Source organism: Heterodontus francisci, chromosome 28 (assembly GCF_036365525.1).
Source record: "Heterodontus francisci isolate sHetFra1 chromosome 28, sHetFra1.hap1, whole genome shotgun sequence".
NCBI lineage: Eukaryota > Metazoa > Chordata > Chondrichthyes > Heterodontiformes > Heterodontidae > Heterodontus > Heterodontus francisci.
In genome coordinates, this window is record NC_090398.1 from 17192348 (window position 1) to 17218748 (window position 26401).

At 47.6% G+C, this 26401-nt stretch overlaps 1 protein-coding gene across 1 annotated transcript in view; it reads left to right on the forward strand.

Annotated features, from left to right (window-relative positions):
- LOC137385105 (zinc finger protein 692-like) overlaps nucleotides 1-26401 on the forward strand; it is an 85489-nt gene that overhangs the window by 15889 nt on the left and 43199 nt on the right. The window contains exon 3 of the mRNA XM_068059874.1: nucleotides 21741-21772. Coding sequence (XP_067915975.1) covers nucleotides 21741-21772 — 32 coding nt within the window. The remainder of the gene's footprint in view (nucleotides 1-21740; nucleotides 21773-26401) is intronic.

The following is a 26401-nucleotide window of genomic DNA, read 5'->3' on the forward strand; positions in this document are numbered from 1 at the left end:
GACAGTGATGTACGGCAGTGTATATTGGGACTGCGACAGGGATGTACAGCAGTGTATATGGGGACTGCGACAGTGATGTACGGCAGTATATATTGGAATGCGACAGTGATGTACGGCAGTGCATATGGTTACTGCGTCAGTGATGTACGGCAGTGTATATTGGCCTGCGACAGAGATGGACGGCAGTGTATATGGGGACTGTGACAGTGATGTACGGCATTGTATATTGGACTGCGACAGGGTTGTATGGCATTGTATATTTGGATTGAGACAGTGATGTATGGCAGTGCATATTGGGACTGAGACAGTGATGTATGGCAGTGTATATGGGGACTGCGACAGTGATGTACGGCACTGTATATGGGGTCTGCGACAGTGATGTGCGGTTGTGTACATTGGACTGCGACAGGGATGTACGGCAGTGTATTTGGGGTCTGAGGCAGTGATGTATGGCAGTGTATATGGGGTTTGAGACAGTGATGTAGGGCAGTATATGTGGGGACAGTGACAGTGATGTACGGCAGTGTATATGTGGTCTGAGGCAGTGATGTATGGCAGTGTATCTGGGGTCTGAGACAGTGATGTATGGCAGTGTATATAGGGTCTGAGACAGTGATGTACGGCAGTATATGTGAGGACTGCGACAGTGATGTAAGGCAGTGTATATGGCGACTAAGACGGTAATGTACAGCAGTGTATATGGGGACTGCGACACTGATGTGCGGCAGTGTATATGGGGTCTGAGGCAGTGATGCATGACAGTGTATTTGGGGTCTGAGGAAGTGATGTACGGCAGTATATCTGGGGTCTGCGACATTGATGTTTGGCAGTGTATGTAGGGTCTGAGACGGTGATGTACGGCAGTGTATATTGGGACCGGGACGGTGCTGTACGGCAGTGTATATGGGGACTGAGACAGTGAGGTGCAGCAGTGTATATGGTGACTGCGACCATGATGTACGGCAATGTACATTTTTATAAATTCATTCTTGGGATATGAGCGTCACTGGCTATGCCAGCATTTATTACCCATCCCTAATTGCCCTTGAGAAGGTGGTGGTGAGCTGCCTTCTTGAACGGCTGCAGTCTATGTGAGAAGGTGACTGTGACAGTGATGTATGGCAGTGTATATGGGTACTGCGACAGTGATGTACGGCAGTGTATATGGGAACTGAGACAGTGATGTCTGGTAGTGTCTATGGCGAATGCGACAATGATGTACGGCAGTGTATATTTTAAAAAATTCCTTATTGGGATGTGGGCGTCACTGGCTAGGCCAGCATTTGTTGCCCATCCCTAATTGCCCTTGAGAAGGTGGTGGTGAGCTGCCTTCTTGAACCGCTGCAGTCCATGTGAGATGGTGACTGCGACAGTAATATACGGCAGTGTATATGGGGACTGCAACAGTGATGTATGGCAGTGTATATTGGGTCTGAGACAGTGATATATAGCAGTGTATATGGGGACTGCGACATTGATGTATGGCAGTGTATATGGGGTCTGAGACAGTGATGTATGGCAGTGTATATGTGGACTGAGACAGTGCTGTTTGGCAGTGCATCTGGGGACTGCGACATTGATGTATGGCCGTGTATATGGGGTCTGAGACTGTGATGTACGGCAGTGTATATTGGGTCTGAGACAGTGATATATGGCAGTGTATATGGGGACTGCGACAGTGATGTATGGCAGTGTATATGGGGACTGCGACAGTGATGTATGGCAGTATATATGGGGTCTGAGACAGTGATGTATGGCAGTATATATGGGGTCTGAGACAGTGATGTATGGCAGTGTATATTAGGACTGAGACAGTGCTGTTTGGCAGTGCATCTGGGGACTGCGACATTGATGTATGGCCGTGTATATGGGGTCTGAGACTGTGATGTACGGCAGTGTATATTGGGTCTGAGACAGTGATATATGGCAGTGTATATGGGGACTGCGACAGTGATGTATGGCAGTATATATGGGGTCTGAGACAGTGATGTATGGCAGTGTATATTAGGACTGAGACAGTGCTGTTTGGCAGTGCATCTGGGGACTGAGACGGTGATGTACGGCAGTGTATATGGGGACTGAGACGGTGATGTACGGCAGTGTATATGGGGACTGCGACAGTGCTGTATGGCAGTGTACATGGGGACTGCGACAGTGCTGTATGGCAGTGTATATGGGGACTGCGACAGTGCTGTATGGCAGTGTATATGGGGTCTGAGACAGTGATGTATGGCAGTGTATATGGGGTCTGAGACAGTGATGTATGGCAGTGTATATGGGGTCTGAGACAGTGATGTTTGGCAGTGGATATGGGGTCTGAGACAGTGATGTACGGCAGAATATCTGGGGTCTGAGACAGTGATGTCTGGCAGTGTCTGGGGTCTGAGACAGTGATGTATGGCACTGTGTAAGAGGACTGAGACGGTGATGTACGGCAGCGTATATGGGGACTGCGACAGTGATGTATGGCGGTGCATATGGGGTCTGAGGCAGTGATGTGCGGCAGTGTATATGGGACTGCGACAGTGGTGTACAGCAGTGTTTTTGGGGACTGAGACATTGATGTGCGGCAGTGTATATTGGGCTGCGACAGGGATGTACAGCAGTGTATATTAGGACTGAGACAGTGATGTTTGGCAGTATATGTGGGTACTGTGACAGTGATGAATGGCAGTGCATCTGGGGACTGCGACAGGGATGTACGGCAGTGTATATGGGGACCGCGACAGTGATGTATGGCAGTGTATATGGGGACTGCGACAGTGATGTATGGCAGTGCATCTGGGGACTGCGACAGTGATGTATGGCATTGTGTATGGGGACTGAGACGGTGATATATGGCAGTGTTTTTGGGGTCTGAGACGGTGATATATGGCAGTGTTTTTGGGGTCTGAGACAGTGATATATGGCAGTGTATATGGGGTCTGAGACAGTGATGTATGGCAGTGTATATTAGGACTGAGACAGTGCTGTTTGGCAGTGCATCTGGGGACTGCGACATTGATGTATGGCCGTGGATATGGGGTCTGAGACAGTGATGTATGGCAGTGTATATAGGGTCTGAGACAGTGATGTATGGCAGTGTATATGGGGTCTGAGACAGTGATGTATGGCAGTGTATATGGGGTCTGAGACAGTGATGTACGGCACTTTATGTGGGGAATGCGACAGTGATGTATGGCAGTGTATATGGGGTCTGAGGCAGTGATGTATGGCAGTGCATATTGGGTCTGAGACAGTGATATATAGCAGTGTATATGGGGACTGCAACAGTGATGTATGGCAGTGCATACGGGGTCTGAGACAGTGATGTTTGGCAGTGGATATGGGGTCTGAGACAGTGATGTACGGCAGACTATCTGGGGTCTGAGACAGTGATGTCTGGCAGTGTATATGGGGTCTGAGACAGTGCTGTATCGCAGTGTATATGGGGACTGAGACAGTGATGTATGGCAGTGTCTGGGGTCTGAGACAGTGATGTATGGCAGTGTCTGGGGTCTGAGACAGTGATGTATGGCAGTGTCTGGGGTCTGAGACAGTGATGTATGGCAGTGTCTGGGGTCTGAGACAGTGATGTATGGCACTGTGTAAGAGGACTGAGACGGTGATGTATGGCAGCGTATATGGGGACTGCGACAGTGATGTATGGCGGTGCATATGGGGTCTGAGGCAGTGATGTGCGGCAGTGTATATGGGACTGCGACAGTGGTGTACAGCAGTGTTTTTGGGGACTGAGACATTGATGTGCGGCAGTGTATATTAGGCTGCGACAGGGATGTACAGCAGTGTATATTAGGACTGAGACAGTGATGTTTGGCAGTATATGTGGGTACTGTGACAGTGATGAATGGCAGTGCATCTGGGGACTGCGACAGGGATGTACGGCAGTGTATATGGGGACCGCGACAGTGATGTATGGCAGTGTATATGGGGACTGCGACAGTGATGTATGGCAGTGTACATGGGGACTGAGACGGTGATATATGGCAGTGTTTTTGGGGTCTGAGACAGTGATGTATGGCAGTGTATCTGGGGTCTGAGACAGTGATGTACGGCAGTATATATGGGGTCTGAGACAGTGATATATGGCAGTGTATATGGGGTCTGAGACAGTGATGTATGGCAGTGTATATTAGAACTGAGACAGTGCTGTTTGGCAGTGCATCTGGGGACTGCGACATTGATGTATGGCCGTGTATATGGGGTCTGAGACTGTGATGTACGGCAGTGTATATTGGGTCTGAGACAGTGATATATGGCAGTGTATATGGGGACTGCAACATTGATGTATGGCAGTGTATATGGGGTCTGAGACAGTGATGTATGGCAGTGTATATGGGGTCTGAGGCAGTGATGTATGGCAGTGTATATGGGGTCTGAGACAGTGATGTATGGCAGTGTATATAGGGTCTGAGACAGTGATGTACGGCACTTTATGTGGGGAATGCGACAGTGATGTATGGCAGTGTATATGGGGTCTGAGGCAGTGATGTATGGCAGTGCATATTGGGTCTGAGACAGTGATGTATAGCAGTGTATATGGGGACTGCAACAGTGATGTATGGCAGTGTATATTGGGTCTGAGACAGTGATATATGGCAGTGTATACGGGGTCTGAGACAGTGATGTATGGCAGTGTATATGGGGTCTGAGACAGTGATGTATGGCAGTGTATATTAGGACTGAGACAGTGCTGTTTGGCAGTGCATCTGGGGACTGCGACATTGATGTATGGCCGTGTATATGGGGTCTGAGACAGTGATATATGGCAGTGTATATGGGGACTGCGACAGTGATGTATGGCGGTATATATGGGGTCTGAGACAGTGATGTATGGCAGTGTATATGGGGACTGCGACACTGATGTATGGCAGTGTATATGGGGACTGAGACGGTGATGTACGGCAGTGTATATGGGGACTGAGACGGTGATGTACGGCAGTGTATATGGGGACTGAGACGGTGATGTACGGCAGTGTACATGGGGACTGCGACAGTGCTGTATGGCAGTGTATATGGGGACTGCGACAGTGCTGTATGGCAGTGTATATGGGGTCTGAGACAGTGATGTACGGCAGACTATCTGGGGTCTGAGACAGTGATGTCTGGCAGTGTATATGGGGTCTGAGAGAGTGCTGTATCGCAGTGTCTGGGGTCTGAGACAGTGATGTATGGCAGTGTCTGGGGTCTGAGGCAGTGATGTATGGCAGTGTATATGGGGGCTGCAACAGTGATGGACGGCAGTGTATATGGGGTCTGAGACAGTGCTGTATGGCAGTGTATATGGGGTCTGAGACAGTGATGTATGGCAGTGTCTGGGGTCTGAGACAGTGATGTATGGCAGTGTCTGGGGTCTGAGGCAGTGATGTATGGCAGTGTATATGGGGGCTGCAACAGTGATGGACGGCAGTGAATAATGGGACTGCGACAGTGATGTATGGCGGTGCATATGGGGTCTGAGGCAGTGATGTGCGGCAGTGTATATGGGACTGCGACAGTGGTGTACAGCAGTGTTTTTGGGGACTGAGACATTGATGTGCGGCAGTGTATATTGGGCTGCGACAGGGATGTACAGCAGTGTATATTAGGACTGAGACAGTGATGTTTGGCAGTATATGTGGGTACTGTGACAGTGATGAATGGCAGTGCATCTGGGGACTGCGACAGGGATGTACGGCAGTGTATATGGGGACTGCGACAGTGATGTATGGCAGTGCATCTGGGGACTGCGACAGTGATGTATGGCATTGTGTATGGGGACTGAGACGGTGATATATGGCAGTGTTTTTGGGGTCTGAGACAGTGATGTATGGCAGTGTATCTGGGGTCTGAGACAGTGATATATGGCAGTGTATATGGGGTCTGAGACAGTGATGTACGGCAGTATATATGGGGTCTGAGACAGTGATATATGGCAGTGTATATGGGGTCTGAGACAGTGATGTATGGCAGTGTATATTAGGACTGAGACAGTGCTGTTTGGCAGTGCATCTGGGGACTGCGACATTGATGTATGGCCGTGTATGTGGGGTCTGAGACTGTGATGTACGGCAGTGTATATTGGGTCTGAGACAGTGATATATGGCAGTGTATATGGGGACTGCAACATTGATGTATGGCAGTGTACATGGGGTCTGAGACAGTGATGTATGGCAGTGTATATGGGGTCTGAGGCAGTGATGTTTGGCAGTGTATATGGGGTCTGAGACAGTGATGTATGGCAGTGTATATAGGGTCTGAGACAGTGATGTACGGCACTTTATGTGGGGAATGCGACAGTGATGTATGGCAGTGTATATGGGGTCTGAGGCAGTGATGTATGGCACTGTATATGGGGTCTGAGACAGTGATGTATGGCAGTGTATATGGGGTCTGAGGCAGTGATGTATGGCAGTGTATCTGGGGTCTGAGACAGTGATGTATGGCAGTGTATATAGGGTCTGAGACAGTGATGTACGGCAGTATATGTGAGGACTGTGACACTGATGTGCGGCAGTGTATATGGGGTCTGAGGCAGTGATGCATGGCAGTGTATATGGGGTCTGAGGAAGTGATGTACGGCAGTATATCTGGGGTCTGCGACATTGATGTTTGGCAGTGTATGTCAGGTCTGAGATGGTGATGTACGGCAGTGTATATTGGGACCGGGACGGTGCTGTCCGGCAGTGTATTTTGGGACTGAGACAGTGAGGTGCAGCAGTGTATATGGTGACTGCGACCATGATGTACGGCAATGTACATTTTTATAAATTCATTCTTGGGATATGAGCGTCACTGGCTATGCCAGCATTTATTACCCATCCCTAATTGCCCTTGAGAAGGTGGTGGTGAGCTGCCTTCTTGAACGGCTGCAGTCTATGTGAGAAGGTGACTGTGACAGTGATGTATGGCAGTGTATATGGGGACTGAGATGGTGATGTACGGCAGTGTATATGGGTACTGCGACAGTGATGTGTGGCAGTGTATGTGGGAACTGAGACAGTGATGTCTGGTAGTGTCTATGGCGAATGCGACAATGATGTACGGCAGTGTATATTTTTAAAAATTCCTTATTGGGATGTGGGCGTCACTGGCTCGGCCAGCATTTGTTGCCCATCCCTAATTGCCCTTGAGAAGGTGGTGGTGAGCTGCCTTCTTGAACCGCTGCAGTCCATGTGAGATGGTGACTGCGACAGTAATATACGGCAGTGTATATGGGGGCTGAGACGGTGATGTACGGCAGTGTATATGGGGACTGCGACAGTGATGTACGGCAGTGTATATTGAACTGCGACAGGGATGTATGGCAGTGTATATTTGGATTGCGACAGTGATGTATGGCATTGTATATTAGACTGCGACAGTGATGTTTGGCAGTGTATATGGGTACTGCGACAGTGATGTATGGCAGTGTATATTTGGATTGCGACAAGTGATGTATGGCACTGTATATGGGTACTGTGACAGGGAAGTTTGGCAGTGTATATGGGGACTGCGACAGTGATGTACGGCAGTGTATATTGGGACTGCGACAGGGATGTACAGCAGTGTATATGGGGACTGCGACAGTGATGTACGGCAGTATATATTGGAATGCGACAGTGATGTACGGCAGTGCATATGGTTACTGCGTCAGTGATGTACGGCAGTGTATATTGGCCTGCGACAGAGATGGACGGCAGTGTATATGGGGACTGTGACAGTGATGTACGGCATTGTATATTGGACTGCGACAGGGTTGTATGGCATTGTATATTTGGATTGAGACAGTGATGTATGGCAGTGTATATTGGGACTGAGACAGTGATGTATGGCAGTGTATATGGGGACTGCGACAGTGGTGTATGGCGGTGTATATGGGGTCTGCGACAGTGATGTACGGCACTGTATATGGGGTCTGCGACAGTGATGTGCGGTTGTGTACATTGGACTGCGACAGGGATGTACGGCAGTGTATTTGGGGTCTGAGGCAGTGATGTATGGCAGTGTATATGGGGTTTGAGACAGTGATGTAGGGCAGTATATGTGGGGACAGTGACAGTGATGTACGGCAGTGTATATGTGGTCTGAGGCAGTGATGTATGGCAGTGTATCTGGGGTCTGAGACAGTGATGTATGGCAGTGTATATAGGGTCTGAGACAGTGATGTACGGCAGTATATGTGAGGACTGCGACAGTGATGTAAGGCAGTGTATATGGCGACTAAGACGGTAATGTACAGCAGTGTATATGGGGACTGCGACACTGATGTGCGGCAGTGTATATGGGGTCTGAGGCAGTGATGCATGACAGTGTATTTGGGGTCTGAGGAAGTGATGTACGGCAGTGTATATTGGGACCGGGACGGTGCTGTACGGCAGTGTATATGGGGACTGAGACAGTGAGGTGCAGCAGTGTATATGGTGACTGCGACCATGATGTATGGCAATGTACATTTTTATAAATTCATTCTTGGGATATGGGCGTCACTGGCTATGCCAGCATTTATTACCCATCCCTAATTGCCCTTGAGAAGGTGGTGGTGAGCTGCCTTCTTGAACGGCTGCAGTCTATGTGAGAAGGTGACTGTGACAGTGATGTATGGCAGTGTATATGGGTACTGCGACAGTGATGTACGGCAGTGTATATGGGAACTGAGACAGTGATGTCTGGTAGTGTCTATGGCGAATGCGACAATGATGTACGGCAGTGTATATTTTAAAAAATTCCTTATTGGGATGTGGGCGTCACTGGCTAGGCCAGCATTTGTTGCCCATCCCTAATTGCCCTTGAGAAGGTGGTGGTGAGCTGCCTTCTTGAACCGCTGCAGTCCATGTGAGATGGTGACTGCGACAGTAATATACGGCAGTGTATATGGGGACTGCAACAGTGATGTATGGCAGTGTATATTGGGTCTGAGACAGTGATATATAGCAGTGTATATTGGACTGCGACATTGATGTATGGCAGTGTATATGGGGTCTGAGACAGTGATGTATGGCAGTGTATATGTGGACTGAGACAGTGCTGTTTGGCAGTGCATCTGGGGACTGCGACATTGATGTATGGCCGTGTATATGGGGTCTGAGACTGTGATGTACGGCAGTGTATATTGGGTCTGAGACAGTGATATATGGCAGTGTATATGGGGACTGCGACAGTGATGTATGGCAGTGTATATGGGGACTGCGACAGTGATGTATGGCAGTATATATGGGGTCTGAGACAGTGATGTATGGCAGTATATATGGGGTCTGAGACAGTGATGTATGGCAGTGTATATTAGGACTGAGACAGTGCTGTTTGGCAGTGCATCTGGGGACTGCGACATTGATGTATGGCCGTGTATATGGGGTCTGAGACTGTGATGTACGGCAGTGTATATTGGGTCTGAGACAGTGATATATGGCAGTGTATATGGGGACTGCGACAGTGATGTATGGCAGTATATATGGGGTCTGAGACAGTGATGTATGGCAGTGTATATTAGGACTGAGACAGTGCTGTTTGGCAGTGCATCTGGGGACTGAGACGGTGATGTACGGCAGTGTATATGGGGACTGAGACGGTGATGTACGGCAGTGTATATGGGGACTGCGACAGTGCTGTATGGCAGTGTACATGGGGACTGCGACAGTGCTGTATGGCAGTGTATATGGGGACTGCGACAGTGCTGTATGGCAGTGTATATGGGGTCTGAGACAGTGATGTATGGCAGTGTATATGGGGTCTGAGACAGTGATGTTTGGCAGTGGATATGGGGTCTGAGACAGTGATGTACGGCAGACTATCTGGGGTCTGAGACAGTGATGTCTGGCAGTGTATATGGGGTCTGAGACAGTGCTGTATCGCAGTGTATATGGGGACTGCGACAGTGCTGTATGGCAGTGTATATGGGGTCTGAGACAGTGATGTATGGCAGTGTCTGGGGTCTGAGACAGTGATGTATGGCAGTGTCTGGGGTCTGAGACAGTGATGTATGGCACTGTGTAAGAGGACTGAGACGGTGATGTACGGCAGCGTATATGGGGACTGCGACAGTGATGTATGGCGGTGCATATGGGGTCTGAGGCAGTGATGTGCGGCAGTGTATATGGGACTGCGACAGTGGTGTACAGCAGTGTTTTTGGGGACTGAGACATTGATGTGCGGCAGTGTATATTGGGCTGCGACAGGGATGTACAGCAGTGTATATTAGGACTGAGACAGTGATGTTTGGCAGTATATGTGGGTACTGTGACAGTGATGAATGGCAGTGCATCTGGGGACTGCGACAGGGATGTACGGCAGTGTATATGGGGACCGCGACAGTGATGTATGGCAGTGTATATGGGGACTGCGACAGTGATGTATGGCAGTGCATCTGGGGACTGCGACAGTGATGTATGGCATTGTGTATGGGGACTGAGACGGTGATATATGGCAGTGTTTTTGGGGTCTGAGACGGTGATATATGGCAGTGTTTTTGGGGTCTGAGACAGTGATATATGGCAGTGTATATGGGGTCTGAGACAGTGATGTATGGCAGTGTATATTAGGACTGAGACAGTGCTGTTTGGCAGTGCATCTGGGCACTGCGACATTGATGTATGGCCGTGTATATGGGGTCTGAGACAGTGATGTATGGCAGTGTATATAGGGTCTGAGACAGTGATGTATGGCAGTGTATATGGGGTCTGAGACAGTGATGTATGGCAGTGTATATGGGGTCTGAGACAGTGATGTACGGCACTTTATGTGGGGAATGCGACAGTGATGTATGGCAGTGTATATGGGGTCTGAGGCAGTGATGTATGGCAGTGCATATTGGGTCTGAGACAGTGATATATAGCAGTGTATATGGGGACTGCAACAGTGATGTATGGCAGTGTATACGGGGTCTGAGACAGTGATGTTTGGCAGTGGATATGGGGTCTGAGACAGTGATGTACGGCAGACTATCTGGGGTCTGAGACAGTGATGTCTGGCAGTGTATATGGGGTCTGAGACAGTGCTGTATCGCAGTGTATATGGGGACTGAGACAGTGATGTATGGCAGTGTCTGGGGTCTGAGACAGTGATGTATGGCAGTGTCTGGGGTCTGAGACAGTGATGTATGGCAGTGTCTGGGGTCTGAGACAGTGATGTATGGCAGTGTCTGTGGTCTGAGACAGTGATGTATGGCAGTGTCTGGGGTCTGAGACAGTGATGTATGGCACTGTGTAAGAGGACTGAGACGGTGATGTACGGCAGCGTATATGGGGACTGCGACAGTGATGTATGGCGGTGCATATGGGGTCTGAGGCAGTGATGTGCGGCAGTGTATATGGGACTGCGACAGTGGTGTACAGCAGTGTTTTTGGGGACTGAGACATTGATGTGCGGCAGTGTATATTGGGCTGCGACAGGGATGTACAGCAGTGTATATTAGGACTGAGACAGTGATGTTTGGCAGTATATGTGGGTACTGTGACAGTGATGAATGGCAGTGCATCTGGGGACTGCGACAGGGATGTACGGCAGTGTATATGGGGACCGCGACAGTGATGTATGGCAGTGTATATGGGGACTGCGACAGTGATGTATGGCAGTGTACATGGGGACTGAGACGGTGATATATGGCAGTGTTTTTGGGGTCTGAGACAGTGATGTATGGCAGTGTATCTGGGGTCTGAGACAGTGATGTACGGCAGTATATATGGGGTCTGAGACAGTGATATATGGCAGTGTATATGGGGTCTGAGACAGTGATGTATGGCAGTGTATATTAGAACTGAGACAGTGCTGTTTGGCAGTGCATCTGGGGACTGCGACATTGATGTATGGCCGTGTATATGGGGTCTGAGACTGTGATGTACGGCAGTGTATATTGGGTCTGAGACAGTGATATATGGCAGTGTATATGGGGACTGCAACATTGATGTATGGCAGTGTATATGGGGTCTGAGACAGTGATGTATGGCAGTGTATATGGGGTCTGAGGCAGTGATGTATGGCAGTGTATATGGGGTCTGAGACAGTGATGTATGGCAGTGTATATAGGGTCTGAGACTGTGATGTACGGCACTTTATGTGGGGAATGCGACAGTGATGTATGGCAGTGTATATGGGGTCTGAGGCAGTGATGTATGGCAGTGCATATTGGGTCTGAGACAGTGATGTATAGCAGTGTATATGTGGACTGCAACAGTGATGTATGGCAGTGTATATTGGGTCTGAGACAGTGATATATGGCAGTGTATACGGGGTCTGAGACAGTGATGTATGGCAGTGTATATGGGGTCTGAGACAGTGATGTATGGCAGTGTATATTAGGACTGAGACAGTGCTGTTTGGCAGTGCATCTGGGGACTGCGACATTGATGTATGGCCGTGTATATGGGGTCTGAGACAGTGATATATGGCAGTGTATATGGGGACTGCGACAGTGATGTATGGCGGTATATATGGGGTCTGAGACAGTGATGTATGGCAGTGTATATGGGGACTGCGACACTGATGTATGGCAGTGTATATGGGGACTGAGACGGTGATGTACGGCAGTGTATATGGGGACTGAGACGGTGATGTACGGCAGTGTATATGGGGACTGAGACGGTGATGTACGGCAGTGTACATGGGGACTGCGACAGTGCTGTATGGCAGTGTATATGGGGACTGCGACAGTGCTGTATGGCAGTGTATATGGGGTCTGAGACAGTGATGTACGGCAGACTATCTGGGGTCTGAGACAGTGATGTCTGGCAGTGTATATGGGGTCTGAGAGAGTGCTGTATCGCAGTGTCTGGGGTCTGAGACAGTGATGTATGGCAGTGTCTGGGGTCTGAGGCAGTGATGTATGGCAGTGTATATGGGGGCTGCAACAGTGATGGACGGCAGTGTATATGGGGTCTGAGACAGTGCTGTATGGCAGTGTATATGGGGTCTGAGACAGTGATGTATGGCAGTGTCTGGGGTCTGAGACAGTGATGTATGGCAGTGTCTGGGGTCTGAGGCAGTGATGTATGGCAGTGTATATGGGGGCTGCAACAGTGATGGACGGCAGTGAATAATGGGACTGCGACAGTGATGTATGGCGGTGCATATGGGGTCTGAGGCAGTGATGTGCGGCAGTGTATATGGGACTGCGACAGTGGTGTACAGCAGTGTTTTTGGGGACTGAGACATTGATGTGCGGCAGTGTATATTGGGCTGCGACAGGGATGTACAGCAGTGTATATTAGGACTGAGACAGTGATGTTTGGCAGTATATGTGGGTACTGTGACAGTGATGAATGGCAGTGCATCTGGGGACTGCGACAGGGATGTACGGCAGTGTATATGGGGACTGCGACAGTGATGTATGGCAGTGTATATGGGGACTGCGACAGTGATGTATGGCAGTGCATCTGGGGACTGCGACAGTGATGTATGGCATTGTGTATGGGGACTGAGACGGTGATATATGGCAGTGTTTTTGGGGTCTGAGACAGTGATGTATGGCAGTGTATCTGGGGTCTGAGACAGTGATATATGGCAGTGTATATGGGGTCTGAGACAGTGATGTACGGCAGTATATATGGGGTCTGAGACAGTGATATATGGCAGTGTATATGGGGTCTGAGACAGTGATGTATGGCAGTGTATATTAGGACTGAGACAGTGCTGTTTGGCAGTGCATCTGGGGACTGCGACATTGATGTATGGCCGTGTATGTGGGGTCTGAGACTGTGATGTACGGCAGTGTATATTGGGTCTGAGACAGTGATATATGGCAGTGTATATGGGGACTGCAACATTGATGTATGGCAGTGTATATGGGGTCTGAGACAGTGATGTATGGCAGTGTATATGGGGTCTGAGGCAGTGATGTTTGGCAGTGTATATGGGGTCTGAGACAGTGATGTATGGCAGTGTATATAGGGTCTGAGACAGTGATGTACGGCACTTTATGTGGGGAATGCGACAGTGATGTATGGCAGTGTATATGGGGTCTGAGGCAGTGATGTATGGCACTGTATATGGGGTCTGAGACAGTGATGTATGGCAGTGTATATGGGGGCTGAGGCAGTGATGTATGGCAGTGTATCTGGGGTCTGAGACAGTGATGTATGGCAGTGTATATAGGGTCTGAGACAGTGATGTACGGCAGTATATGTGAGGACTGCGACAGTGATGTACAGCAGTGTATGTGGGGACTGTGACACTGATGTGCAGCAGTGTATATGGGGTCTGAGGCAGTGATGCATGGCAGTGTATATGGGGTCTGAGGAAGTGATGTACGGCAGTATATCTGGGGTCTGCGACATTGATGTTTGGCAGTGTATGTCAGGTCTGAGATGGTGATGTACGGCAGTGTATATTGGGACCGGGACGGTGCTGTCCGGCAGTGTATTTTGGGACTGAGACAGTGAGGTGCAGCAGTGTATATGGTGACTGCGACCATGATGTACGGCAATGTACATTTTTATAAATTCATTCTTGGGATATGAGCGTCACTGGCTATGCCAGCATTTATTACCCATCCCTAATTGCCCTTGAGAAGGTGGTGGTGAGCTGCCTTCTTGAACGGCTGCAGTCTATGTGAGAAGGTGACTGTGACAGTGATGTATGGCAGTGTATATGGGGACTGAGATGGTGATGTACGGCAGTGTATATGGGTACTGCGACAGTGATGTGTGGCAGTGTATGTGGGAACTGAGACAGTGATGTCTGGTAGTGTCTATGGCGAATGCGACAATGATGTACGGCAGTGTATATTTTTAAAAATTCCTTATTGGGATGTGGGCGTCACTGGCTCGGCCAGCATTTGTTGCCCATCCCTAATTGCCCTTGAGAAGGTGGTGGTGAGCTGCCTTCTTGAACCGCTGCAGTCCATGTGAGATGGTGACTGCGACAGTAATATACGGCAGTGTATATGGGGGCTGAGACGGTGATGTACGGCAGTGTATATGGGGACTGCGACAGTGATGTACGGCAGTGTATATTGAACTGCGACAGGGATGTATGGCAGTGTATATTTGGATTGCGACAGTGATGTATGGCATTGTATATTAGACTGCGACAGTGATGTTTGGCAGTGTATATGGGTACTGCGACAGTGATGTATGGCAGTGTATATTTGGATTGCGACAAGTGATGTATGGCACTGTATATGGGTACTGTGACAGGGAAGTTTGGCAGTGTATATGGGGACTGCGACAGTGATGTACGGCAGTGTATATTGGGACTGCGACAGGGATGTACAGCAGTGTATATGGGGACTGCGACAGTGATGTACGGCAGTATATATTGGAATGCGACAGTGATGTACGGCAGTGCATATGGTTACTGCGTCAGTGATGTACGGCAGTGTATATTGGCCTGCGACAGAGATGGACGGCAGTGTATATGGGGACTGTGACAGTGATGTACGGCATTGTATATTGGACTGCGACAGGGTTGTATGGCATTGTATATTTGGATTGAGACAGTGATGTATGGCAGTGTATATTGGGACTGAGACAGTGATGTATGGCAGTGTATATGGGGACTGCGACAGTGGTGTATGGCGGTGTATATGGGGTCTGCGACAGTGATGTACGGCACTGTATATGGGGTCTGCGACAGTGATGTGCGGTTGTGTACATTGGACTGCGACAGGGATGTACGGCAGTGTATTTGGGGTCTGAGGCAGTGATGTATGGCAGTGTATATGGGGTTTGAGACAGTGATGTAGGGCAGTATATGTGGGGACAGTGACAGTGATGTACGGCAGTGTATATGTGGTCTGAGGCAGTGATGTATGGCAGTGTATCTGGGGTCTGAGACAGTGATGTATGGCAGTGTATATAGGGTCTGAGACAGTGATGTACGGCAGTATATGTGAGGACTGCGACAGTGATGTAAGGCAGTGTATATGGCGACTAAGACGGTAATGTACAGCAGTGTATATGGGGACTGCGACACTGATGTGCGGCAGTGTATATGGGGTCTGAGGCAGTGATGCATGACAGTGTATTTGGGGTCTGAGGAAGTGATGTACGGCAGTATATCTGGGGTCTGCGACATTGATGTTTGGCAGTGTATGTAGGGTCTGAGACGGTGATGTACGGCAGTGTATATTGGGACCGGGACGGTGCTGTACGGCAGTGTATATGGGGACTGAGACAGTGAGGTGCAGCAGTGTATATGGTGACTGCGACCATGATGTATGGCAATGTACATTTTTATAAATTCATTCTTGGGATATGGGCGTCACTGGCTATGCCAGCATTTATTACCCATCCCTAATTGCCCTTGAGAAGGTGGTGGTGAGCTGCCTTCTTGAACGGCTGCAGTCTATGTGAGAAGGTGACTGTGACAGTGATGTATGGCAGTGTATATGGGTACTGCGACAGTGATGTACGGCAGTGTATATGGGAACTGAGACAGTGATGTCTGGTAGTGTCTATGGCGAATGCGACAATGATGTACGGCAGTGTATATTTAAAAAAATTCCTTATTGGGATGTGGGCGTCACTGGCTAGGCCAGCATTTGTTGCCCATCCCTAATTGCCCTTGAGAAGGTGGTGGTGAGCTGCCTTCTTGAACCGCTGCAGTCCATGTGAGATGGTGACTGCGACAGTAATATACGGCAGTGTATATGGGGACTGCGACAGTGATGTACAGCAGTGTATATGGGGACTGCGACAGTGATGTCCGGCAGTGTACATTGGACTGCGACAGGGATGTATGGCAGTGTATATTTGGATTGCGACAGTGATGTATGGCATTGTATATTAGACTGCGACAGTGATGTTTGGCAGTGTATATGGGTACTGCGACAGTGATGTATGGCAGTGTATATTTGGATTGCGACAAGTGATGTATGGCACTGTATAGGGGTACTGTGACAGGGAAGTTTGGCAGTGTATATGGGGACTGCGACAGTGATGTACGGCAGTGTATATGGGGACTGCGACAGTGATGTACGGCAGTGAAAATGGGGACTGCGACAGTGTTGTTTAGCAGTGTATGTTGGGTCTGAGACAGTGATGTACGACAGTGTTTATTTGGATTGCGACAAGTGATGTATGGCACTGTATATGGGTACTGTGACAGGGAAGTTTGGCAGTGTATATGGGGACTGCGACAGTGATGTACGGCAGTATATATTGGAATGCGACAGTGATGTACGGCAGTATAAATTGGACTGCGACAGTGATGTCTGGCAGTGTATATGGTTACTGCGTCAGTGATGTACGGCAGTGTATATTGGCCTGCGACAGAGATGTACGGCAGTGTATATGGGGACTGCGACAGTGATGTACGGCATTGTATATTGGACTGCGACAGGGTTGTATGGCATTGTATATTTGGATTGAGACAGTGATGTATGGCAGAGTATATTGGGACTGAGACAGTGATGTATGGCAGTGTATATGGGGTCTGAGACAGTGATGTATGGCAGTGTGTATGGGGTCTGCGACAGCGATGTACAGCAGTGTATATGGGGACTGAGACGGTTATGTACGGCAGTGTATATGGGGACTGAGACTGTTATGTACGGCAGTGTACATTGCGACTGAGACAGTAATGTATGGCAGTGTACATTGGGACTGCGAAAGTGATGTACGGCAGTGTATATGGGGTCTGCGATAGTGATGTCCGGCAGTGTATATGGGGTCTGAGACAGTGATGTATGGCAGTGTATATGGGGTCTGAGACAGTGATGTATGGCAGTGTATATGGGGTCTGAGACAGTGATGTACGGCAGTGTATATGGGGTCTGAGACAGTGATGTACGGCAGTGTATATGGGGTCTGAGACAGTGATGTACGGCAGTGTATATGGGGTCTGCGATAGTGATGTACGGCAGTGTATATGGGGTCTGAGACAGTGATGTATGGCAGTGTATATGGGGTCTGAGACAGTGATGTATGGCAGTGTATATGGGGTCTGAGACAGTGATGTACGGCAGTGTATATGGGGTCTGAGACAGTGATGTATGGCAGTGTATATGGGGTCTGAGACAGTGATGTACGGCAGTGTATATGGGGACTGCGACAGTGATGTATGACAGTGATGTATGGCAGTGTATATGGGGTCTGAGACGGTGATGTTCGGCAGTGTATATTGGACTTCGAAATGGATGGATGGCAGTGTGTATGGGACTGTGACAGTGATGTATGGCAGCATATCTGGGGTCTGAGACAGTGATGTACGGCAGTGTTTATGGGGACTGCGACAGTGATGTATGGCAGTGCATCTGGGGACTGCGACAGTGATATATGGCAGTGTTTTTGGGGACTGCGACATTGACGTATGGCAGTGTATATGGGGACTGCGACATTGATGTAAAGCCATGTATATGGGGACTGCGACATTGATGTATGGCCGTGTATATGGGGTCTGAGACAGTGATGTATGGCAGTGTTTATGGGGTCTGAGACAGTGATGTATGGCAGTGTATATTTGGATTGCGACAAGTGATGTATGGCACTGTGTATGGGTACTGTGACAGGGAAGTTTGGCAGTGTATATGGGGACTGCGACAGTGATGTACGGTAGTGTATATGGGGACTGCGACAGAGATGTATGGCAGTGAAAATGGGGACTGCGACAGTGTTGTTTAGCAGTGTATGTTGGGTCTGAGACAGTGATGTACGGCAGTGTATATTGGGACTGCGTCAGGGATGTGCAGCAGTGTATATGGGGACTGCGACAGTGATGTACGGCAGTGAAAATGGGGACTGCGACAGTGTTGTTTAGCAGTGTATGTTGGGTCTGAGACAGTGATGTACGGCAGTGTATATTGGGACTGCGACAGGGATGTGCAGCAGTGTATATGGGGACTGCGACAGTGATGTACGGCAGTATAAATTGGACTGCGACAGTGATGTCTGGCAGTGTATATGGTTACTGCGTCAGTGATGTACGGCAGTGTATATTGGCCTGCGACAGAGATGTACGGCAGTGTATATGGGGAGTGCGACAGTGATGTACGGCATTGTATATTGGACTGCGACAGGGTTGTATGGCATTGTATATTTGGATTGAGACGGTTATGTACGGCAGTGTATATGGGGACTGAGACTGTTATGTACGGCAGTGTATATGGGGACTGCGACAGTGATGGACGGCAGTGAATATTGAGGCTGCAACAGTAATGGATGGCAGTGAATATTGGGACTGCGACAGTGTTGTACGGCAATGTATATGGGGACTGCGACAGTGATGTGCGGTTGTGTATATTGGACTGCGACAGGGATGTACGGCAGTGTATATTGGGACTGAGACTGTGATGTCTGGCAGTGTATATGGGGACTGCGACAGTGATGTTTGGCAGTGTATATGGGGACTGCGACATTGATGTATGGCCGTGTATATAGGGTCTGAGACAGTGAGGTACGGCAGTATATATTGGGACTGAGACAGTAATGTGTGGCCGTGCATATAGGGACTGAGACAGTGATGTATGGCAGTGTATATTGCGACTGACACAGTGATGTATGGCAGTGTATATTGGGACTGAGACAGTAATGTGTGGCCGTGCATATAGGGACTGAGACAGTGATGTATGCCAGTGTATATTAGGACTGAGACAGTGGTGTATGGCAGTGTACATTGGGACTGAGACAGTAATGTGTGGCCATGCATATAGGGACTGAGACAGTGATGTATGCCAGTGTATATTGCGACTGAGACAGTGATGTATGGCAGTGTATATTGGGACTGAGACAGTAATGTGTGGCCGTGCATATAGGGACTGAGACAGTGATGTATGCCAGTGTATATTGGGACTGAGACAGTGGTGTATGGCAGTGTACATTGGGACTGAGACAGTGGTGTATGCCAGTGTACATTGGGACTGAGACAATGGTGTATGGCAGTGTACATTGGGACTGAGACAGTAATGTGTGGCCGTGCATATAGGGACTGAGACAGTGATGTATGCCAGTGTATATTGCGACTGAGACAGTGATGTATGGCAGTGTATATTGGGACTGAGACAGTAATGTGTGGCCGTGCATATAGGGACTGAGACAGTGATGTATGCCAGTGTACATTGGGACTGAGACAGTGGTGTATGGCAGTGTACATTGGGACTGAGACAGTGGTGTATGGCAGTGTACATTGCGACTGAGACAGTAATGTATGGCAGTGTACATTGGGACTGAGACAGTAATGTATGGCAGTGTACATTGGGACTGAGACAGTAATGTATGGCAGTGTACATTGGGACTGAGACAGTAATGTATGCCAGTGTACATTGGGACTGAGACAGTGGTGTATGGCAGTGTACATTGGGACTGAGACAGTGGTGTATGGCAGTGTACATTGCGACTGAGACAGTGATGTATGGCAGTGTACATTGGGACTGAGACAATGGTGTATGGCAGTGTACATTGGGACTGAGACAGTGATGTATGGCAGTGTACATTGCGACTGAGACAGTGATGTACGGCAGTGTATATGGGGACTGCGACAGTGATGTACGGCAGTGTATATGGGGACTGCGACAGTGATGTACGGCAGTGTATATGGGGTCTGAGACAGCGATGTACGGCAGTGTATATGGGGTCTGAGACAGTGATGGACGGCAGTGTGTATGGGTGCTGCGACAGTGATGTATGGCAGTGTATATGGGATCTGAGACAGTAATGTACGGCAGTACATGTGGGTGCTGAGACAGTGATGTACAGCAGTGTATATGGCGACTGAGACAGTGATGTATGGCAGCATATCTGGGGTCTGAGACAGTGATGTGCGGCAGTGTATATGGGGACTGCGACTTTGATGTATGGCAGTGTTTATGGGGTCTGAGACAGTGATATCTGGCAGTGTGTATGGGTGCTGCGACAGTGATGTATGGCAGTGCATCTGGGGACTGCGACAGTGATGTATGGCAGTGTTTTTGGGGATTGCGACATTGACGTATGGCTGTGTATATGGGGTCTGAGACAGTGATGTACGGCAGTGTATATGGGGTCTGAGACAGTGATGTATGGCAGTATATATGGGGTCTGAGACAGTGATGTTTGGCAGTGTTTATTGGGACTGAGACAGTGATGTACAGCAGTATCTATGGGGATTGCAACAGTGTATATTGGGACTGAGATAGTGAGGTACAGCAGTGTATATTGGGAGTGAGACTGTCTGGTACAGCAGTGTATATTGGGAGTGAGACAGTCTGGTGCAACAGTGTATATTGGGAGTGAGACAGTCTGGTGCAACAATGTCTATTGGGAGTGAGACAGTCTGGTGCAACAGTGTATATTGGGAGTGAGACAGTCTGGTGCAACAGTGTATATTGGGAGTGAGACAGTCTGGTGCAACAGTGTATATTGGGAGTGAGACAGTCTGGTGCAACAGTGTATATTGGGAGTGAGACAGTCTGGTGCAACAGTGTATATTGGGAGTGAGACAGTCTGGTGCAACAATGTCTATTGGGAGTGAGACAGTCTGGTGCAACAGTGTATATTGGGAGTGAGACAGTCTGGTGCAACAGTGTATATTGGGAGTGAGACAGTCTGGTGCAACAGTGTATATTGGGAGTGAGACAGTGAGGTACAACAGTGTGTATCGGGACTGAGACAGTGAGATACAGCAGTGAATGATGGGACTGAGACAGTGAGACACAGCAGTGAATGATGGGACTGAGACAGTGAGGTTCAGCAGTGTATATTGGGACACTGTTCATTGTGGAGTACCTACTTTTAAATTACTGAATTCTGAAGGAGTACAGGATGGTAATCGTTATACTGTCTGTTTCTCTGTGCAGGAAGTCTTTGTCTTTGTTTCCACCCTTTCCTGTTTTTATTGATGCTGCTGATGGTATATTTTTCTTCTTGTTCCTACAGTTATACCTCCAAATCCCCTGAGAGTGGTTCAGGTGGGTATCAGTGATCCTGAGGAAAGTGACACTGTACACGTGTTGTTTATCTGTCTCAGTCTCTGACTGTCTTTCTCTCTCCATCTGTCTCTCTCCCTCTGTCTGTCTGTGTCCTGCCTGTGAGAAAAGAATGACAAATGTTGACAAAACAGATAGTGACAGCTACAGGGAGGGAGTTGGAGTAGAAATTTACAAGGGATGTTAAAATCATCACAGATATTTTTACAATATATTAGGAAAAAGAGGAAGTCTGGGAGCAATGTGTGCCGATTAAAAACTGATAGTGATATTGTCAATGAAAATAAGGCAATGGTGGACATGTTGAATAATTACTTTGCATCAGTATTTACAACAAATGAAGAGGTCAGCCTGTCTGAAGCTCTAAGGGGATTGAAATTTAAATGGGATAGGAGCTCATAAAAATTAACCAATGAAAAATAACTGTCATGAAACAAATAGTGGCACTAAAAAGTGACATTCCCAGAGCCAGATGGTTTCCATCTCAACATTTTAAAGGAAGTAGCTGAAGTCATTGCAGACGCCCGAACTATAACCTTCCCAAGTTCTCTCAATTCTCTCATGTTCAACAAAGGTTGTTAGGATAAGCCCAGCAACTAAAGGCCAGTCAGCTTAACCTTGGTGGTGGGAAAGCTTTTAGAAACGATAATCTGGGACAAAATGAGCACGAAGTTGGACAAATGTGAATCAATTAAGAAAAGCCAGCACAGATTTTTTAAGGGCAAATCGTGTTTAACTAATTTGATTGTGTTTTTTGATGAAGTAACAGGAAGGGCTGATGAGGCTAATGCGGTGATGTGGTGTTCATGGACTTCCAAGTGCCAGTTGGTGAAGGATGATGCTGGAGTCCATCTTCACTCAGTCTTACATTTATTTACTGAGTGAAACCTTACAAGCAGATACCTCCTAACTCAACCACCACACAGTCACAATAAGTGTCTCTTTTGATGTGCTCTCGCAAAACTCCAATGAATTAATTCACAATTATAATTTAGAATATTATAATTTATAATTAAACACAATTGATGGACAAGTAACACCAAAAGACATTTGATGAAGTGCCACCTAGCAGGCTTCTCGTAAAAGTTAAAGCCCATGGAATAAAAGGGTCATTGGCCGTGAGGATAGGTATGAAGTTGGCTGAGTGACAGGACCCAGAGAGTATGGTGAATGGTTGCTTTTCAAACTGGAAGAAAGGTATCTCGTGCGATTCCTTAGAGTTTGCTACAAGGACCACAACTTTTTCTTGATCTATCTTAGTAACCTAGACGTGGGTGTGCAGGGCAGAATTTCAAAATTTACAGATCATACCAAACTTGGATGTAATGTGAACAGTGAGGAGGATAGTAATAGACTTCAAGAGGACACAGACTGACTGGTAGAATGGGCGGACATGTAGCAAATTAAATTTAATGCAGAGAAATGTGAAGTGATAGATTTTGGTAGGGAGAATGAAGAGAGGCAATATAAAATGATGGATACAATTCTAAAGCGAGTGCAAGAGCAGAAGGTGGCCGAGCAGGTTGAGTAGGTTTTTAACAAGGCATACGGGAACCTGGGCTTTATATATAGAAGCACAGAGTACAAAAACAAAGAAGTTATGGTGAACATTTATGAAACCCTGGTTCGGCCTCAGCTGGAGTATTGTGCCCAGTTTTGGGAAGGAAGTGAAGGCATTGGAGAGGGTGCAGCAAAGATTCATGAGAATAGTTCCAGGGATGAGCTATGTCGGTAGATTGGTGAATTTGGGGTTATTCTCCTTCGACAAGAGATTGCGAGGTTTGATAGAGGTGTTTCAAATCATGAGGGGTCTGGACATAGTAGATAGAGAGAAACTGTTCCCCTTGGTGAAAGGATCGGGAACTAGAGGATGCTGATTTAAGGTGTTTGGCAAAAGATGCAATGGTGCCAGGAGGAAAAACTTTTTTACACAGCGATTGGTCAGGATCTGGAATGTAGTGCCTGAAAGTGTTGTGGAGGCAGATTTAATCGTGGCCCTCCAATGGGAATTGGATAATGATCTGAAGGGAAAAAACGTGCAGGGCTACGGGAAAGGGTGTACAAGTGGGACTAGCTGATTTGGTGTTGCACAGAGCCGGCATGGAAACCATCGGCTAAATGGCCTCGTTCTATGCTGCGATTCAGGAACCATCCTTTAGATTGGAAAATTGCTCATGTCACTCCTCTATTTAAAAAGAAGTTGAGTGAGGGAAACCAGGGAATTATATGTTAGCCTAACATCAGTTGTTGGGACTAGATTCTATAATTAAGGATATGGTGACTGAGCACCTTGAAAATGTTCACCTGATCAGAGAGAACCAGCATAAATTTATAAAGGGTAGGGAATATATGATGAGCGTGATTGGATTTTTTGAAGAGGTGACGGGAATGACTGTGGATGTTATTTATATAGACATCCAGAATGCATTTGATAAAGTCCTTCATAAGAGACTGATAGCTGAAGCTCATGGAATTGAAGGCAAATTGTTGACCTGGTCAGGAAATTGACTGAGTGGCAGGAAACAGAGAGAGGGGATAATGAACAGGTACTCTAATCAGCAGAATATTACTGGTGGTATCTCACAAGAATCTGTGTTGGTCCCTCGACTACAACTGTATGAATAATGAATTAGATGATGGGGTAGAAATCCAAAGATCTAAGTTTTGTGATGACGCAAAGAGAGGTGGCATTGTAAGCAGTATATTTGGAAGCATAACATTACAAAGAGAGATTAATAGATTAACTGAATGGCAAAATCTGTGGCAAATGGATTTCAATGTAGGCAAATGTGAGGTCATCCATTTCGGACCTAAAACGAGTAAATCTTTGTCCTTTGTAAATGGGGAAAACTAGAACTGGTAGAGGTTCGAAGAGACTTGGGGGCTTAGCTACATATATCACTAAAATGTCATGAACAGGCACAGAAAATAATCAAAAAGGCTAATAACATAAGAAATAGGCAGGAGTACACCATAGGGTACCTTGAGCCGACTTCACCATTCAGTGCGATCATTGCTGATCCTCGACCTCAACTCCTGTTTCCCGCCCACTCCCCATATCCCTTGATTCCCTGAGAGATCAAAAATCTGTCTGTCTCAGCCTTAAATATATTCAGTGATGGAGTATCCACAATCCTCTGGGGTAGCGAATTCCATAGATTCACACCCCTCTGAGTGAGGAAGTTTCTCCTCATCTCAGTCCTACATGATAAGCTCCTTATCCTGAGACTGCGCCTTCTTGTACAACCTCTCAGTGTCTACCCTGTCAAGCCCCTTCAAAATCTTGTATGTTTCACCCCTCATTCTTCTGGACTCCAGGGAGTATAGGCCCAATTTACTCCCCCTCTCTTCATAGGACAACCCTCTCATTCCAGGAACCAATCTAGTGAACTCAATGTAAGTATATCCTTCCATGAATATGGAGACCAATACTGCGCCCAGTATTTCAGGTGTGGTCTCACCAAATCCCTATACAACTGCAGCAAGACTTCCTTATTCTTGTACTCCAATCCCCTTACAATTAGGGCCAACATGCCATTTGCCTTCCTAATTGCTTGCTGTACCTTCATGCTAACTTTCTATGTCCCTTGTCTGAGTACACCCAACTCCCTCTGAACATCAACATTTATATGTTTCACGCCTTTTAAAAAATATTCTGCTTTTCTATTCTGACGACCAAAGTGAATAACCTCACACTTCCCCACATTATACTCCATCTGCCACCTTGTTGCCCACTCACTTAACCTGTCTATATCTCTTTGCAGCCTCATTGTGTCCTCCTCACTGCTTACATTCCCACCTAGCTTTGTATCATCAACAAACCTAAACACATTACTCTCAGTCTCTATGTCTAAGTCATCAATATAGACTGTAAATAGCCGAGGCCCCAGCACTGATCCTTTCAGCACTCCACTAGTCACATCTTGCCAACTTGCAAGTGCCCTATTTATCCCTACGTTCTTCTTCTTGTCCATTAACCAATCCTCTCTCCATGCTAATATATTACCCCCCAATCCATAAATCCTTATCTTGCATATTAACCTTTGGTGTGGTATCTCATCGATTGCCTTTTGGAAGTCCAAGTATACTACATCTACTGGTTCTCTCTTAGCTACCCTACTAGTTAGATCCTCAAAAAAGTAATAAATTTGGCAAACACAATTTCCCTTTTGTAAAATCATGTTGACTTTGTCTGATCATACTATGATTTTCCAAGTGCATTGCTAAGACTTCCTTAATAATAAATTCCGGCAATTTCCCAACAACTGATGTCAGGCTCACTGCCTGTAGTTCTGTTTCCTCTCTCCATCCTTTCTTGAATCGCGTTGTTACATGATGGCACAGTGGCGCAGTGGTTAGCACCGCAGCCTCACAACTCCAGTGACCCGGGTTCGGTTCTGGGTACTGCCTGTGTGGAGTTTGCAAGTTCTCCGTGTGACCGCATGGGTTTCCTCCGGGTGCTCCGGTTTCCTCCCACAGCCAAAGACTTGCAGGGTGATAGGTAAATTGGCCATTGTAAATTGCCCCTAGTATAGGGAATATGGGATTAATGTAGGATTAGTATAACTGGGTGGTTGATGTTCAGCACAGACTCGGTGGGCCGAAGGGCCT